This window comes from Bipolaris sorokiniana, assembly GCF_000338995.1.
Source record: "Bipolaris sorokiniana ND90Pr unplaced genomic scaffold COCSAscaffold_4, whole genome shotgun sequence".
NCBI classification, from domain to species: Eukaryota; Fungi; Ascomycota; class Dothideomycetes; order Pleosporales; family Pleosporaceae; genus Bipolaris; species Bipolaris sorokiniana.
Genome location: NW_006911898.1, coordinates 378,725 through 396,310, shown reverse-complemented (window position 1 = coordinate 396,310; position 17,586 = coordinate 378,725). Strand labels below are relative to the sequence as shown.

The window sequence follows — 17,586 nt, the reverse complement described above, 5'->3', positions numbered from 1 at the left end:
GGAAAACCTGGACGTGGCGAGTCACTATTGGATAGGGTAACGCCCAGCCTGGCGCCGTATGCTGCTCATCATCTTTACCCGCTTGTACCCCGCTTCCGGGCGATCAATTCTCACCTATCTCATTACACGCATGGCTTTATCGAACAGTTCGGTCAGGCCGAGCCATTTTCGAGATGTGGGGGCCATCTGATGGGGGCTAAATCTGCAAGGCTATAGAACGTTAGCATCGTGTTCTTGTGATTGCTCATATGCATCGAGGAAGTCCTCCGTATGCTATTTGTTTTTTGGCAACGATCCCTATTCAAAAAGCCCCTTTCCTTGCAAGAAGGCCTCTAGAAAATGAACGCCATCCCAGGCTCGAGCGAACCCCGCACTTTATTTCGAGATTCAGGGGTTGGGATGCCGCCTACAGATAGCGCCAACGTCGACAGCTCTAAAGAGGAAGTTGTTAGCGAACAAAAAGAGACTGAGGTCTGCGCAATCGATGGTATCGCTAGAGATAATGAGGAGGAAGAGCCTGAGGAGGTCACCTACGAAATTCGTTACGAAAGTGCGTTTGGAACGCATCTGCACAGTCAAACATTAAAAAGACGAGCACACGAATATGAGCAGTCTACGTTGCCTCAGTCATCAGTAATGTAAAAAAATATCTAAAATTGTTGTTTGCCATATGTATGACCTGCATCTATAGGAAAGTTGTCGATGTTCGACGTACATGGCTTGAAATTGGTGCGTCCGATTTCTACGAACAAACGCAGTCAGACCCGAAAGGTACCGCAGAAGAAACGGAAAACCGTCATGATAAGACGAAAGATGAGAAGAATTTCAAGCTTCCCCCTTTCGAGTCACATCGTGGTTCCTACATCGAAATTACGTCGCCAGCAGTGTTGGAAGCCCTACGATGCGTGGTCGATTATGCCCCCGGTTACGATCTTGGAGCGAGAAAAGTCAGAATAGACTGGCCATACTCACTACTGGTTCATCATGAAGACGCTCTCGCCAAATACCAGGAAAGATTCGCAACATCAGATTGTATCGGGGGCGCTTGCCCAGGCACGTATGCCTATAGGCACATTAGCATCGTCAGAAATTTCGTAAAAGCGGCGGTCGGGGCAGCAGTAAGAGACGAACGCGAGCGCCATGCAAGAGGTATGGCTACTTTTGACATGCTATGGCTCCTTTTCCCTCCTGGAATCGATGTGTTGTATGATGGAGATAACATCGGGGAGTATCAACCACACGTGATAAGATCACATGACTGTGTTGTTGTAAACGAAACGGTCCGCGCTATTTCCTTCGAACTTTGGAATATGGCATACAATGTGCTTTCCATCGGTCCGTCCGTGAAAAGCGATTCAATCCAACCATTCGCAGGCGAAGTCAAGATCAATTCTTTGGCGATCTACCCTTTTGAATACTGTACTCAGAGCAAGAAATGGGGAGAAAAGGAAGATGCCAAGCAATACTTCGAAGAGAGGGGCAAGATATACTTCCAGCTAAGGCGGCCGGGTTGTTGGAACTTCCGTGGATATACCACTTCGTTTCCCCAGAATCCAGTAAGCTTTTCCAAATCAAGCTTTTCAATTATTTTGACACGGTCTAGATAGAAGGACTGGTCATTGCGGATGATGACCGCTATAACGAGCAACTTGATAGCCAGCCCGCGATTAAAGACGACCCAGAAACCGATTACGGGCAGGTGTTTGACCGACACTGCTGCGACAATTGCCGTGAAACTATAAGCTCGCAACGCAAGCCGTATAGGTTCAGTGGCTATTCCAACATCAATTTCGTTAGTTCATTGGGCATGACAGATCACCAGTATTTCCTTTGCGATGATAGTTCACCTGCATATGTGCTGAAACAACGTCAGTGGTGTATGTGCAGCAGTTTCCATATATCTTGCAGATATGGCTAACCAGTTCACAGGTCACCTGGATGTCGCAGGATTCCGTCCAGTAAAATATGACAAGTCGATGATAGACACACTGGTGATGAAGGAACCGCGTATCAAACAGCTTATCCAAGGTCTGACTCGCAAATATCTCCTCGGGCTACAAGCAGAAGCAGAACGTGAAGCGGAATTTGGCCGAAAGGTCACAAATTCAAAAACACCAGCATTAACAAAGCAGTGGTCACCCGATTTCGTCAAAGGTAAAGGCGAGGGGTTAATTTTTCTTTTGCATGGAAAGCCAGGTGTTGGGAAGACTTACACAGCCGGTATAACAAGACGCTGCAAACATACCACTTCGCTCAAAGACTAACTCCTTCCCTAGAATGCATTGCTGCCAATGCCGAGCGTCCTCTTCTAACCGTCACATGTGCCGATATTGGAACAGACCCGCTTAAAATTGAAGAAAATCTGCTGGTGTTCTTCAAGTACGCAAAAGCATGGAACGCCATCCTTCTCATCGACGAAGCCGACATCTTCATGGAGCACCGGCGCGTTCAAGACATCGAGCGCAACAGCCTCGTCGCTTCATTCCTACGCGCAATGGAATACTACCAGGGTATTCTGTTTCTCACCACAAACAGAGTGGGCATGTTTGACGAAGCTTTCATATCGAGAATCAACCTGACGATATACTACCCACCATTCTCAGACAAGGCCAGAGCAGAAGTCTGGGAATCATTTTTCCAAAAACTAGAGCGCGAAAGGGAGGGCGAGATTAGAGTGCACAACAATACACGAGCATACATCGAGGAGTGCAAGGAGCTCAAGGCGCTGCAATGGAATGGGCGTGAGATCAGAAATGGTATGTTACAGGTTGCCTCATTTCTCTTCTAAAATATGGATACTAACCCTTTTCTGCTCCAGCCTTCCAGATTGCGGTGTCATTGGCGGAAACCGATGAGGAAAGAGACAATCGCGGTTGTATCGTTATCAAGCAAAAGCACATTGAGGCAACGGTGGAGATGTCCAGATCCTTCAAGAAATACCTAAACGATCTGTACCGCAAGGACGAAGACGCAGTCGCTGCATTGAGGGGGAATAGAAATGACCCTAGACCCAACGCAGGAGATGAAGATGAAGAGGAATACCACTAGGTACGATGAGAGGTTTAGGTATCGTAATGAAGTTTTCCGCGCCTGAACCATGTCTCATTCAGAAAATGTCTTAGAGCAGAAACTCCATATATCTTCTTCCAGAAGAAGCTTCTTGTACACAAAGTCTCCATACACTCACTTTATACTACCCACTATACCGAAGAGCCCCCATCAATACAAATATTCTGCCCCGTAATACTCCGGCTCAGCGCCAACACCCTGACCTGGTCCGCACAATCTTCCACCGTCGCCAACCTCTTCAACTTCGTATTATTAATAGCAGCGTTGCGCTTCGACTCCGGGAACTTGAGTCCCCACTCCGTCAACAGCATACCAGGGCTGATACTATTGACGCGAATCTTGGGCGCTAGGATAACAGCCAGACTCTTCATGAGGTGAATCTGCGCGGCTTTGGTGACAGCATAGGGAACGCTGCTTCCGCTGGGCTTGACACCGGCGACACTCGCCGTCGAGATGAATGTGCCTTCTGTTTCTGCCAGGGCATCTTTGGCGGCGTACGCGAGCCACAAGTGCGTCTTGACGTTCATGGTGAAGCATTTGTCCCAGTCTTCGTCGTTGACTTGCTGCTCGATGTCTGTGAAGGTCGTCATGCGAGTCCAGCCGGCGTTGGAGATTACGACGTCTAGCCGACCCATTTTCTCGAGCGTTTCTTTGACGAGGTTCTGGACGGACGGCTTAGACGACATGTCCGCTTGGACGAGGTGGAAGCGTGGGTTTGCCTCTGAGGAAGTGCCAGGTATGGATGTGAGTTCCTTGATGAGGGACTGCGCACGGTCTGAATTGGAAGAGTAGTTTATCACCTGACTTAGTAAGTTTCTATATCTCAGCGTGTAAACTGACTATTCAACGTACTACGCGAAAGTCTGGCGCCAGTGCCCGGGCTATTTGCGCACCCAGCCCCGCTGAGCTCGCCGTGATGAGAGCGACTTTTGTAGCAGCCATTATGAATTTTGAATTGTACAATGAGTTTCTTGTACAAAAAACATGTAATTCGGTATAAATAGTTACTGGGGTGCAACCTCGTGGCTAGCAATGCTTGGGGGACGCGGGGTCACTCCGCATCCCGTCATCGGCAATTGGTCGCGGAACCTTTCCGTGCAACTTACACGGTGTGGCAAACTAGATATGGACAAGGGACACGATTTCGGCATATCAACTATAGCGAGCATGATGAAAGTACAGTTTTCCTTTGAAAGAGATAGCGTTAGGTTCTTGCTCGAATAAAGATGAACAAGGTCGAATGGATGATGCGCTGCGGAATAACGTCGCCTCACAATCTCATTGTACGATCGACAGATGGCACGATATAGAGAGATAGATTCACGAATGATTCACAATTTGCTAATATTGAAAGAATAAAATTCAAGAATGGGGGCTGTTTTACCTACGGCTTAATCGTATGCGGATCCACCTCATCATCGGCAGCTTTCGATGCCCCGGGTTCCACGCCATCCTCCTCATGACCCCTCATAGCTTCAAGAACCTCAAGCCCCATATCTGTTCTTGGTCCTGTAAAGTTTTTGCGCCCATCTACAAACCATTGGAATGTACTGATGAAAAGGATGATGCCGAATGCGACAACACAGTAATCTAGACACAGTTAGATAAACACTTATAAGCATATCGAGAAAACACTTACTCATATTTGAAGCTGTGACGGGTAATGTGGGTGGGAACAAGAACAACACCGTGGTGATAATGGTATACGCGACACCAATGATATTTGCCACCCAGCCAAGAGGTTCTGGCAGAGCAAAAGGCCTGGAACCAAGCATTTTTCTACCGCGAACAAGATTGATGGCAACGGGTATGGCATAGCTGACGCCCAAAGCGACGACAGATGCAGAAATGAGGGCGTTAAAAGCACTGCTAGAGCCGATCAAGATCAGGCCAAAGAGAATGGTTAAGGTAGCCGCCAGAATCAGTGCATTGAGCGGTTGCCCAAGTCGCGGATGCACCTTTGCGAAGAACTTGGAAAACGGTAGTCCTCCGTCACGAGCAAACGCATAAGTCATGCGACTTGAAGTGGTCATAATGGCAGTTTCTGCAAAGAGAATGCAAACCAATGGGAACATTAAGAGACAAGTAGCTCCAGCACGGCTCTTCGTGGCGTTGAAAAGGATTTGCAGGAGTGGACCGGGTGCTGCTGAGATGATCGATGCAGCATCACCTCCAGAAACGAAGAGCAAAACCGTAAGGAAGATGAAGCCGGTGAAAGTGCCGATACAGACGCAGTAGATCATGATCTTCGGGCCTTCGACTGAAGCGTTTGGAATCTCTTCAATCATATGGGCAACGGCGTCGTAGCCAGTCAAGCCGAATCCACCCTGGAGCAATCCAAGAAGCCAAGCAATGCCATCTGGCCAGCCCGTCTCGTTGATGAACTTAGTGAAGACGAACTCAGCAGAAGCGAAGTCGGGAGACGCGCAGGCCAGGACGGTGATGCAGATGATTGCAAAACCACCAATAGACCAGATAAATGCGGTTCGGTTGACATAGGGCAGCAAGCTGTTCATGAAGGCGTTGATGACAAAGGCAATGAGGGTCCAGGCTACGTAGATTAGCCAGACTTGCCATGAGTGCAAACTAAAGTCTGGATGCCAAAGGGCAATAAGACCGGAGATGAGTTGCGAAGCAAGGAGCCCTCCGGAAGTGGTTAGGGCAACCCAGCCTGACACATTAATCCAGCCAGTGATGAAGGATGCGAGTGGAACCCATTTCTTTGGAGTGATGACAGCAACCCAGTGATATCTTTGCTTGGATTAGCATAATTCAAGATCAGTGCTCGGCCGAGTCTTACTGTCCACCGGCTGTAGGATATGCGGATAGAAACTCGGCGAGCGACGAAGCTAACGCTAAGTTACAGATCCCGGCTGTGAGAAGACCCCAGATAACACTTGTTGAGCCACCTGATGGCAAAGCAAGCCCGAGCGACGAAGAGAGGGCAGTCCATGAATTCAGGATGGCGAAAGCCAGACCTAGCATGGACAAGAGACTAAAGTTGCGTTGCAACTCGCCCTTGTGGCCAAGCGCTGTGTAGAAGGATTAAGTCAATGTATATCTCCCCGAAGTATGACGTCGTTCTAGACTTACCTTGCAGCTGGGCCTCATCGTCAAGAGTTTGTCGCTCGCTGGACCTCATAGTGTCTGCTCAGCCCGCACTGAGAATGTCAAAAGGTCGCGTGTTAACGGAAAGCAAAGGCCGACACTATTTAAGAAGAACAATGTCCCTTGAAAGCGGAGATACGGGACGAGTTTCGTCAGCCATGCTGCAAGTGCCACAACTATCCGAAGTGGGCATGTCCAACAGAATGGCTAAAGCTTGACGAAGCTTGATAAGGACCCTACTACAGATAGGGAGATATGTTCCAAGTCAAAAGATGGGGTAATAGCCAATGAGGCGACGCGTTGCCGATTATCTGGTGCTGACCGAACGGCGTTACATCGCTCCGCAGCGTGCATTATCCGACAGCGGGCTGCACTACGGTCATCGCTGTATCATAGTGCCGATAGAGCGTCAAGAGCGTTTGTGGGCCTCGTTAATGTGCATTTGACCCAGCACCGACAAAAAGGTAAAGTCAACGTCTATAGGGAGTATTGAGGTTTCTCGAAGCTTTCATTCTATTGCCTTAGCGGTCTTGGCACGAACACCCTGCACAACGACTGACAGCCCAGAGCAGGGTAAACTCATTGCCCGTGAATAGCACCATGTTGGTCTCCACCGCTCGTGGATCGCCGCACATCATTTTCCAGACAATGGTGTTGCGCGTCCTGTTCGCCACGAATCCGCAGAGACGGTGCCTTGGCGCGTCCTGAGACTTGCCTTTGGGTCGGCACAGGCGTCACGGTTTCAGTTTCCGCATCTCTCTCATACTTGTCTAGCTGAAGACGGTCCAACACTACCACATACGCCACCACTCTGTATATGTCGCAACCTTGGAACAGGATGCGCGTAAACCGGCCTCAAAGCTATACATCTCTGCCTATGAGCGAGAAGGAACCGCCGACATCAAAACCATCGCGACGCCACAATGAAGCCACAGGCCTACGTCGTCGTGCAATTCAGGCAGTTGGTGCCTGTGTAGTCGTCTACGGGCTCTTCAAGTATGCACCATCTGATCATTATATCCATCTTCCTCCACTAATTGCCCATTAGCTTATTTCCATTCTCAACCTCAAAATCCTGCGACACCATCGACGAGGGCTACCGTTGCAGCCCCAAGACGACACACTACCTTGGCCAGTATTCCTTATGGTATTCTGTGCCATCTGAAATAGACGTTGCCCCTCCCAAAGGCTGCGAAGTCACCTTTGCGAACGTCCTCTCCCGCCATGGTGGCCGCGACCCGACCTTTGGCAAATCGATAGCCTACCACCTCCTGATTGCCGAGATTCAGAACACAAGCACGTCGTACCCGGATGCATTCAAGTTCTTGAAGAACTACGACTATACACTGGGCGCGGATGAGCTGACGGATGCTGGAAGGCAGGAGATGGTGAACTCGGGCGCACATTTCTATCGCCGGTACCAGAAGCTAATGGACGAGAACACGCCATTTGTGCGCGCTGGTGGCCAGCATCGTGTCGTAGAGTCAGCTGAGCGCTGGCTCATGGGTGTTGCACAATCGTTGAACACAAAGCCTCAGAAGATTGATTTGGTCATTCCAGAAGGCCCAAATTGGAACAACACGCTGTCTCACGATATCTGCCCTGCTTTCGAGGGCGGGCCGAGCCATGGCTTGGGAGACCGAGCGCAGCAGGTGTGGGCTGCTAAGTTTGTGCCACCGATCCAGAACCGCGTCAACTCAGCTCTCGGTACTAATCTTAGCGCGACCTCTATTGTCTATATGATGGACATGTGCCCTTTCGACACCCTTGCACATCCTTCAGCGCAGTTGTCAGAGTTTTGCAAGCTGTTCACAGACAAGGAATGGCGGGAGTATGACTACTTCCAGACTTTGGGTAAGTACTACGGCTACAGTGTAGGAAACCCACTTGGGCCTACGCAAGGCGTTGGGTACGTCAACGAGCTGTTGGCGCGCCTGACGAAGAAGCCTGTCGAAGACAACACCAACACGAACCGCACACTTGACTCAGATCCAAAGACATTCCCTCTGGACCGCAAAGTATACGCTGATTTTAGTCACGACAATGACATTAGTGGTATTCTAGCTGCGCTTGGACTGTACAACAAGACCAAGGTGTTGTCTAATACTACGATTGAAGACACTAAGCAGACTCATGGCTACTCGGCTGCATGGACAGTTCCGTTCGCTGCCCGCCTGTATGTCGAGAAGCTGCAGTGCAAGGGCGAGAAAGAAGAGTCAGTCCGCATTATTGTGAACGATCGTGTGCAACCACTGGAGTTCTGTGGTGGGGACCGTTTTGGGAAGTGCACGCTGAGCAAGTTTGTCGAAAGCCAAAGCTTTGCTCGAAATGGTGGACTATGGGAAAGGTGTTATGATTAAGAATCGGTAGCGCAATCATTGCACATATTCTACATAGCGGATGGTCGCATCGTTGCATTTTCAAGATTCATAGACTCAATCAAAGACATTGTTTGACTTTTTCCACATAGATGTTCTACTGAGTCCATCTTCCATACAATGTCTGGTTAGTCGCAGGAAGTACTTCATCCTTTGTCACGCGGGTGATAATAATGAGAAGCAAATGAAACAACAAGCGTGAAACTGACAGCCGCTTGCGCACATATACATAGTATGTGTAGCAAGCCGACCAGACAAATGCTTTTTGAATCGCATCATCGCTTTTGTGCAAAGAGTAGTCCTCTATCTGTAGCCACAGACGTTATCATGGGGTTAAAATTAATCATACCAAAGCACATCTGGAATGCCTACAACCCTTCTAGTATCCAGAGCAATCAGTCCACAACACAAAAGAGATTTGTCCGCAGGATAAGTACAACCAGAGATTGTAATACGAAGCTTTACCGCTTTCATTACGGTGGTATACAACGAAAACGGACAGGGAAGCGGAAGAATGAGATCGACCATGAAGGTCCATGTTTGAAGGTCACGTGCGGGAGTTGCTTGGAGTGGCATTCTGAGATGGTGTGGGAGCGAGGAGGCATGCCCACTACGAGAAGATATCACGGCCAGGATCATCAACAACAGCTGGCCACACGTGGTGCCCCTGTCAAGATGACGCACAGCGAGTATTGCATGCCCACCCAAAGGAAACTGGCTGGAAAAGTCAAGGCCGAGCGGATAGCGGTGCGCGCAAGTCTACAGAGACAATGCAATGTCCGGCTACAATTTGTGTCGCAGCGAGGCAAAAAAAGATTCGAAGCTCTGGTAAAGAAATATGAAAGACGGGAAAGGCGAAGGATGTAGTGTGTCGGGTGCAAGTGCCGAGTTGGTAGAAATTACAAGGGAACGTAATACTTGCGTATACATTGCTCGAATGGATAGTAGTGGTGTCTGGAGAGTACTGTACATAATTAAGAAGATAGGCACAGAGGGGCAAGGCCGGAATTGTTGCGTCGTGTTACGAAACTTATTTTTGCGCACTGTCAGCCTTCGAGAGAACATGCCACTCTGCACAACAGGTAGGCTACAGCGCTGTGGCAACAGACTTCAATGAATACGATTATCATCAGACTGTCATTGGCGAGGATCCCCCACCAGTTGCGAGCACAATCCTTAGTAATGCTGCCAAGTGCGACTACGGATCCCTGCATGGACCTCGGACAGCCCACTAAAGCAGTTCGCATCTCAGTCATCTCCGCCCTATGTCTACTGGCTTATATAGCTTTCCCATGTCCGCCCCTCCAGATGTTGGGCACGGTTCCTTCAGACTCGACTCGGTATGATGGTGCACATGGCTAGGGTATGGGCGGGTCCCCAAACATTGCGAAGAGTCGCTGGCCGTGGCGAACTATCTCCACGATCGCCCATCTCCGCCATACGGACAAGATGTATTGCGACAAATACAGAAACACGCGAGCCAGTTTCCGAGTTTCTCCCAGGCATCTCCCCGGTACAGACACCGCAGCGATCAAGCGGCGAGGACCGGAGAGCAGCAATCAAAAATGCGAAGCCTTTCTCTGCCTTTTTGACCGACACGTTCAACCGGCAGCATGACTATCTGCGCATCAGCATTACAGAGCGCTGCAATCTGCGATGTCTGTACTGCATGCCCGAAGGTGTGCCTTGAACACGACTCGACAAAAAATTTGACTGACGAAGGACAGAGGGCGTTCCGCTATCGCCGTCCGCTAACATGCTCACCACACCCGAAATATTCTACCTCTCATCGCTATTTGTGTCGCAAGGTGTGACCAAGATCCGCCTTACCGGGGGCGAACCCACCGTTCGCCGCGACATAGTGCCCCTCATGCAGCAAATCGGTAGTCTGCGCCCCAAAGGCCTGCGCGAGCTCGCACTCACCACCAACGGCATATCGCTGCACCGGAAACTTGACGCCATGGTCGAGGCTGGCTTGACAGGTGTCAATCTGAGTCTGGACACCTTGGATCCGTTTCAGTTCCAGATCATGACGAGGCGAAAAGGCTTCGATGCGGTCATGAAGTCGATCGACCGCATACTCGAGATGAACAATTTGGGAGCAAACGTGAAACTCAAGGTCAACTGTGTTGTCATGCGTGGCCTGAACGAGCGGGAGATCCTACCCTTTGTCGAGATGGGCCGCGAGAAAGACATCGAAGTGCGCTTCATCGAATACATGCCCTTTGGCGGTAACAAGTGGAGTGAGAACAAGATGATCAGCTTCCAAGAAATGTTGGACATCATTCGGGTAAAATATCCAGGACTCAGGCCAGTTCCTGGTCATAAGAACGACACGAGCAAGACGTACGAGGTTCCTGGCTTTGTAGGCAAGGTCGGCTTCATTACAAGCATGACCAACGATTTTTGCGGCTCTTGTAATCGACTACGCATAACAAGTGACGGCAATCTGAAGGTGTGCCTACATGGAAACGCCGAGGTATCGTTGCGCGACGTACTGCGGCAGGGTAACAACGGTGAACCCATCGACCAAGAAGCATTTGAACGTATCAGGCAAATCGAAATGGACCGTCATGAGGGCCGTCTGAGCGATGAGACTATACTTGGCTGGGGCCAGCGAGAACGCGAATTGCTCGAAGTTGTAGGAGCAGCTGTAAAGCGCAAAGCAGAAAAGCACGCTGATCTGAACGATCTCGCCAACATGGAGAATAGGCCCATGATCTTAATTGGTGGGTGATTGTGGTCCCTTTTTCCTCTTCTTGATCATGTCAGATCGCGTGGAGGCTTGTTGTGGTATGACGGTCGTTGCATGAATGGCGTTTTGAGCGTTCTTCTTCATTGTGAGTCTATAATATCGCTTAGAGCATCATTGTGCCCGACTACATATTCGAATGATATACCCTTTTATGTCTGCATACCATTTTTGTGTGTGTGATGTGCATTACTGACTGAATGTAGGTCAAGAGCCATTTGCAGACGAAGATTCATGGCGACCGTCTCCTCTACAAACCCTGCTTCCGAATGCAGAGAGATCCCATATATTCCCTCCAGCGTCAAATATTCTTCAAACCTCAATGCCGCATCTGCATTTCACAGCGTTGCAGTCTACAAACACTGTTCGAGCCTTCTCCACTTCCAAGCCACTTGCAGGGCGACCCCAGAGGAAAACCCTACCTGTTAAGGTATCGGTCAAGCATGGTGTCGAATACGCAGAAATGTTGGAATCTGTTGCTCAGTTCGGTCCCCAAAGAGCCACTCTACCACCGAACCTTGAGGAAGTGCGACAGAAGTATGGTTTGACCGATGAAAAGTACGACATGTACTGGAGAATGGTTGCGGACGCGAAGCTCAAGTCTGGCAGTGGTGAAAGATTCAAATATCTCAACAAGAAAGCCCATAATCAGCTGCTATCCGTGCTTCAGGGATCAGAGGAAGTGAGCCACAAACTGCTGATGAATGACGCTCAATCGATTGCCGATCGAACACGACAATATTTAGCAAAACAGAGTCAGGATGCGGAGCTGCGACGCCAGACAGAAATAATGACTGATCTCAAAGCATTCCTAGAGGAGGTCAGGATACCGTCTGAGATCCAGAGGGCGTTGAAGAAGACTGAGGAGAAGATTTATGAGTTGCAAGATCGCATAACACGGTGCAACCAGAAGAAGCTGGCCGAACCGAGTGCAGAAAAGTGGAGCGGAGTTACAATAGATACTATCAGGCAGGTGCAAGAGGTTGATGAGATCGACCGACTGCTTGATACATATAAGCAACAAGTCAACGAAATTCGCGAACAAGCTCAAAAACTGGAAGAAATCAGAACACGAAAGGAAGAGATGTTGGCGAAGAAGCGTTTGCTACTGAAGCAGCTTGAAGAGCAAGAGAATGAAGAGCGGGAGGCCAAGAGGGTTCCCAAACCCGTGGAAACCAATCATCAGAAGAATCAGCCGACTTCGAAGAGTTTGGACGCTATACTCGATCAAGCAGTGAAGAGGGTTGGCAACGGCTGGGGGGAGCCAAAGCTACAAAGTACAGGTCTTGATTCCGAGAGCATACGAGCAACAGCACAGGCAAAGGAGGGTGCCGCTATACAACTGCAGAAGCCTGGAATAGGTTCGGTATCTGTATTGACTCGATCAAAGTCCGAAGACAAAGACCAAGACACAAATGGCAAGGACATGAATCTGGTCACTTTCACTCCATCCAGGCCGAGTGATAGCCTACGTCTGCAGGTTCCCGCTGCCGGGTTTATTCCTATTGACGAGAATCTCATTGTCACGTTTGAGGGACCGGTTCCAGAACTCCAATCATATGTCTTCGAAATGGCTCAGCGCCTCAAAAGCTCATATCCGCGTATCGACACGCTGCCATATGATGTATGGACCAGCCAGAACAAAGCGACGTTGCAGACATGGCTCAAGATCCTGGTAAAGAAATGGCAAACGCGATTCAACAGCATTGGTCAGGTAGAGAAAGACATTATAGATGGGCGAATTCAAGCTGTGCTTGATCGAATGATTCGCGATCACGATCTCGGCAACGAAGCTGCGGAACGAATGGCAGTGCGGTGGCACCAAGTCTTTGAGAATAGGGGCGCAATGCATGGAGATGCGGAGGGAGTGATGAACTGGGATGAGTTTCAAGCTGAAGGCCTGGGGTTCTTGACCAATGAGACGGAGTCTGAGGTGCCATCACAACAGGGACAAGCAGAAGCCAGGCCGATACCAGCAACACTCTCAAGTACGAACAAGAGACCAAATCTACACGAGGATTTGGGTAGCCAAGTTCCTCATGACTTCACTGCGCGCAAAATGTACTCGACCTCTTCGCGATCTACACCACTAGCTCGCGACCTTGTATCACAGCAAAAAGAGAAGGAAAAAGACGACGAGAAAGAATCACCAGCACCATACTTACCACACCTTACCTCTTCGGGATCTGCACATATGGTATCTGTGTCTACAAAGCAGCATACCATCCGCACCGCCATCGCCATCGGCTCAGTCCACTTCACAAACCCGACTCCCCTCTCCCTCATCCGCTCCAACACCGCCAAAAAGGGCGATGTCCTCGGCGTATCCCGCATAGCAGGCATCATGGCCGCGAAAAAATGCCCAGACCTAATTCCCCTGTGCCATCCCATCCCACTCACACATGTCAGCGTCGAACTTGCTCCTTTCTCCGACGGACACGGAGGTGTAAAGATTGAGGCTAAAGTCCAGTGTACGGGGCAGACGGGCGTGGAGATGGAGGCGCTGACGGCGGTTATGGGCGCGGCGCTTAGTGTAGTTGATATGTGCAAAGCTGTGGATAGATTTCAGAGGGTGGATGGGATGAGAGTGGTGTTTAAGGAAGGGGGGAAGAGTGGGGTATGGAGGGAGGAGGGGTGGGAGAGTTGGCAGAGGTAGATGGGCCGGTGGTTTAGGTGAGAAGTTTTTTTTACTTTGAAAAGTAATGATTCGATGCCGATGTTTGGGATCGTTGGGATCCTCATGTATGGGGTTGCTAGGGGAATCACAATCATCTAGACGATTCCTGCCGTAGCCGTGCTGTTGATGTCTAGGGACTAAGCTTTTAGAAGGGTTTTTTTCACGCTCAATAAGCTACCTTAAGTGTTAGTAGTGCGTAGTGAAGGCTCTTTCACCTCATCTTGATGCAGAAACCATGCTGTGGACTCACTTACCTATCAGGGTTTCACCTCTCACCACTCAGGCACCATCTCACCAGCATATACGTTGATAGAACTCTAACATACTCCAGTTCTGCGTTTAACCAAACCTCATTACCTACTGTGATTGACACTCTCAAGGCTTCTGTAGCCAATCTTGTGTAACTTGCTATTCTGCAAAATCCAGGTCTTTCAGCAGCCATGACCTCTTCTGTCACATCCCTTGATGAGCAGGGCCCGATAACCTGGTCAATACAATCGTTTACCGTCATTCACGATGTCAAATCTTCAGGCCCAGCGCAGCTGGTGCTCGATCGTACCAACTCCGAGTTTGGACTTGTGTACCAGACCGAGCCTGGTGTTACCGTGATGGCACAGTTTCCCGATACTGAGGAGCCGGTCTTCTTCCAGGTCTCCAAGGCGCGCGCAGTTTGCACTCGCTTCAACAACTCATGCAAGAAAGTTTGCGTACTTATGCCACATATGCAGATCGACCTGTACTTCACGACTAGTGCGGACGCCGGGGACTTTGTACATGCGCTTGGGCGGATTGCCACCACGGTTGGCAATTCTCACTTTGAAGTTCATGAAGCTGCTTCGTATGTATCGCCTTTTCTACCCATACTCGAGCGATACTGATTCAACTACATAGCAATGCTGTACTGGCCCGTACCGACTTCAGCATGGAGAAGGAGGGTTATACCAACCAGAAATGTCAATTATGGGTGGCAGCTCTGAACGAGAACACATCAGAATGGGCCCGGTAAATACTTCAACTAAAATTCTCAGATTGTCAACTAACAGCCGCAGTATCTACAAGACTGGCAAGTGTACCGACTTTACCATCATCGCTGTCGGTAGGGTATTTCAAGCTCATCGCGTCTTGTAAGCATCATGTCTCTTATTTTGTCTATGTAGCTGACACAGCAGCTAGGCTCTGCACACGATCACAGTACTTCGATACGGTTTGCGATGGAAAATTTGCAGTAAGAGACATGTGTGCACCATATAAGGCACCTGAGCCCTGCTAACGTTCTGAAGGAAACCAGCCAGCGTTCTATCACACTGCCCGAGGACAGCCAGACCGTGAGCACAATGCTCAAGGAGATATATGGAGTGTCCAACCCAACCACAGGATCAATCTTTAGCAGCTTTGCGCTCCGAAACGCATTTGAGAAAGATTGTATCATGCGCGATTTGTTGGCCCTCTTCATCGCATGTGATAAGGTCAAGCTCCCTCCATAATTCACATGGTTTACAATTCTGACAACGTGTGCAGTACAACCTCGAATCAATCAAGCAGAAAGCCTCCAAGACGATCATCGATCGCATTCCATTCATTCAAGATCCTCTGACTATTGTCTATCTGGCTGCAGAGATCTATAGCGACGTCGGCCCAGAATTGGATCATGGTCTCCGCAATGCAATCATCCTGCAGCTGCACGTTCGTTTGCCAGCGATCATGCAAGACAAGGATGCGTGCGATTACTACTCGGAGAACAAGGCTGTACTGAAAGCACTGCACTCGTACCAGTGCGGCATGCAGGATACGACGAGATCTTCGGGGATATTCACCCCGCCAGCTAGTCCACACAAGAAGTGAGCGAGGGTGCCGATGGCGTGGTTGCGAGGTTCGATATCAGGATGCTTTTGAGCAAAAGGTCTTTCTCGTAGTTCATTATGGAGAAATATAAGGAAGTAGCTTTCAGGGGTCATGATGGTCGTTGCCCTTGGTAGATAAAATATACGTACTGCATACATGAGAAGACACGGTCACGTGCAGCCGCGTCGCGCTAACAATGCTTGCGGGCTCCGCGTCACCCCACGGCAGCATAGCAGCATGTGAAACGAGCCCTCTGCGCGTCAGCACCTGTTCAATGGCCCCCGATGTAGCCTCCATGACATCGACGCCCACCACCCCCGCACTCAAGAACTCACAGAAACCGCCTACGGGCCCCAACGTCCTCGAGGTTGTGCTCGGCTCGCTGCTGATCAAGCCATGGTACCCGTCCTTCTACCCAGAAGAGCTGGTGGGAAGGCGCGTCGAACGGCTCTACGTGTGCCAGTGGTGCTTCAAGTATAGCAAGGAGCTCGTTGGCTTCTTGGGCCATCTGGTACGCCTGAAGGACTTTCGTGGTTCAGAAAGACTGGTTGAGCTGATACGTCTCAGAAAGCATGTCCCCTTCGTAACACTCCACCCCCGGGCATTAACGTCTATACAAAAGACAACTATTCCCTATACGAGATCGATGGCGAGAAGAATAAGCTTTATGCGCAGAACCTATCGCTCTTTGCAAAGCTCTTCCTTGACACCAAATCGGTCTTCTACGACGTCACGACCTTCTTGTACTATCTCCTAGTTGCGCACAATCCCACACCTAGCATACCCAACACCACTCTCGAGAATGAGGCACCGCCAAGCGGATTCGGGGCGCAGGGGCAGGTCGTCGGCTTCTTCAGCAAGGAGAAGATGAGTTGGGACAATAATAATCTCGCATGTATATTAGTCTTCCCACCGTGGCAAAAGCAAGGATTGGGTCAGCTATTGATGGGTGCAAGCTACGAAATGAGTAGGCGAGAGGAGAGGCTGGGTGGTCCTGAGAAGCGTAAGCCATTCCTGGTGTGTCTTACACGCCGACTAGTGCTAACATCACGACAGCGCTGTCCGATCTCGGTCGCATTGCCTACAACCACTATTGGTCACAAACACTTGCTCGTACCCTCCTCTCATGTCCGTCTAAGAAGACAGTCACCGTGCAGGAACTTCGCGAAAAGACGTACATTGTGCCCGAGGACATCATTGCAACCTTGCAGATGATGGACGTTCTCGAACAGAAGAAGAAAGGCGGCGCAGATGCCGTTATCAACAAGGCAAAAGTCAGAGCATGGGCGGATAAGCACAAGGTAGATGTCAAGAGCTGTCCGGTGGATCCTGATGCGTTCATTGCACGAGAAGTAAGCAGGGGTGGCAGTGAAGAATCTTGATACTTCACGACAAGAAGAATACAAGTACAGGCATATGATACCCGGATCTCGATGGTTCTACAGAGTTCCAATATAACGATATGAAGATCGTTGCTGGACACATCTTATGAGAAAATGATGCTAAAGTGTTTACTATGTTACATAGCGCTCATTCCTGTATGTTGTTATATTTTATTGGATCTACCCGCAGATCTTTCCCCATGAAATCACACAACTATCAGAACATGTGCCAGATGTAGTTGAATGTGTTTTGTTTCGCTTGTAATCCATTCTCAAATAGAAGGGCTGCTTCGTCGTTCATACGCTAGTGGGCACTTAGCGCGGCACGTGAACACCCGTTTTCGTGAACGCGTCACGTCTTCCAACTACCTACATCCA

At 49.6% G+C, this 17,586-nt stretch overlaps 7 protein-coding genes across 7 annotated transcripts; 5 read left to right on the top strand and 2 right to left on the bottom strand.

Moving 5' to 3' along the window:
• Window positions 1–674: 674 nt before the first annotated feature.
• Window positions 675–3,048, top strand: COCSADRAFT_84410 (uncharacterized protein; the record flags this gene model as incomplete). The annotated part of the gene is made up of 5 exons (XM_007699564.1): window positions 675–1,556; window positions 1,604–1,877; window positions 1,930–2,220; window positions 2,277–2,756; window positions 2,819–3,048. 5 exons carry the CDS (start codon window positions 675–677, stop codon window positions 3,046–3,048), a joined length of 2,157 nt encoding a protein of 718 aa, XP_007697754.1.
• A 152-nt stretch (window positions 3,049–3,200) lies between these two features.
• Window positions 3,201–4,011, bottom strand: COCSADRAFT_158345 (uncharacterized protein; the record flags this gene model as incomplete). The annotated part of the gene is made up of 2 exons (XM_007699563.1): window positions 3,201–3,869; window positions 3,922–4,011. 2 exons carry the CDS (start codon window positions 4,009–4,011, stop codon window positions 3,201–3,203), a joined length of 759 nt encoding a protein of 252 aa, XP_007697753.1.
• Window positions 4,012–4,407: 396 nt separating this feature from the next.
• On the bottom strand, window positions 4,408–6,324 carry COCSADRAFT_34775 (uncharacterized protein). The gene is made up of 4 exons (XM_007699308.1): window positions 6,163–6,324; window positions 5,870–6,101; window positions 4,709–5,820; window positions 4,408–4,659 (listed from the first exon to the last, which is right to left on the bottom strand). Exons 1-4 carry the CDS (start codon window positions 6,209–6,211, stop codon window positions 4,454–4,456), a joined length of 1,599 nt encoding a protein of 532 aa, XP_007697498.1. The 5' UTR covers window positions 6,212–6,324; the 3' UTR covers window positions 4,408–4,453.
• Window positions 6,325–7,015: 691 nt separating this feature from the next.
• Window positions 7,016–8,537, top strand: COCSADRAFT_158343 (uncharacterized protein; the record flags this gene model as incomplete). The annotated part of the gene is made up of 2 exons (XM_007699562.1): window positions 7,016–7,173; window positions 7,226–8,537. The coding sequence occupies 2 exons, from the start codon at window positions 7,016–7,018 to the stop codon at window positions 8,535–8,537; spliced, it is 1,470 nt and encodes a 489-aa protein (XP_007697752.1).
• Window positions 8,538–9,826: 1,289 nt separating this feature from the next.
• COCSADRAFT_137559 (uncharacterized protein) lies at window positions 9,827–11,469 on the top strand. Its single transcript, XM_007699561.1, has 2 exons — window positions 9,827–10,234; window positions 10,283–11,469. Exons 1-2 carry the CDS (start codon window positions 9,898–9,900, stop codon window positions 11,290–11,292), a joined length of 1,347 nt encoding a protein of 448 aa, XP_007697751.1. The 5' UTR covers window positions 9,827–9,897; the 3' UTR covers window positions 11,293–11,469.
• A 254-nt stretch (window positions 11,470–11,723) lies between these two features.
• COCSADRAFT_112360 (uncharacterized protein) lies at window positions 11,724–14,228 on the top strand. The gene has a single exon (XM_007699560.1). The coding sequence runs from the start codon at window positions 11,771–11,773 to the stop codon at window positions 13,961–13,963; it is 2,193 nt and encodes a 730-aa protein (XP_007697750.1). The 5' UTR covers window positions 11,724–11,770; the 3' UTR covers window positions 13,964–14,228.
• Window positions 14,229–14,424: 196 nt separating this feature from the next.
• On the top strand, window positions 14,425–17,429 carry COCSADRAFT_197701 (uncharacterized protein; the record flags this gene model as incomplete). Its single annotated transcript, XM_007699559.1, has 9 exons — window positions 14,425–14,822; window positions 14,876–14,986; window positions 15,034–15,108; window positions 15,158–15,220; window positions 15,246–15,450; window positions 15,503–15,822; window positions 16,091–16,337; window positions 16,394–16,829; window positions 16,883–17,429. 9 exons carry the CDS (start codon window positions 14,425–14,427, stop codon window positions 17,206–17,208), a joined length of 2,181 nt encoding a protein of 726 aa, XP_007697749.1. The 3' UTR covers window positions 17,209–17,429.
• Between the last annotated feature and the right edge of the window lie 157 nt (window positions 17,430–17,586).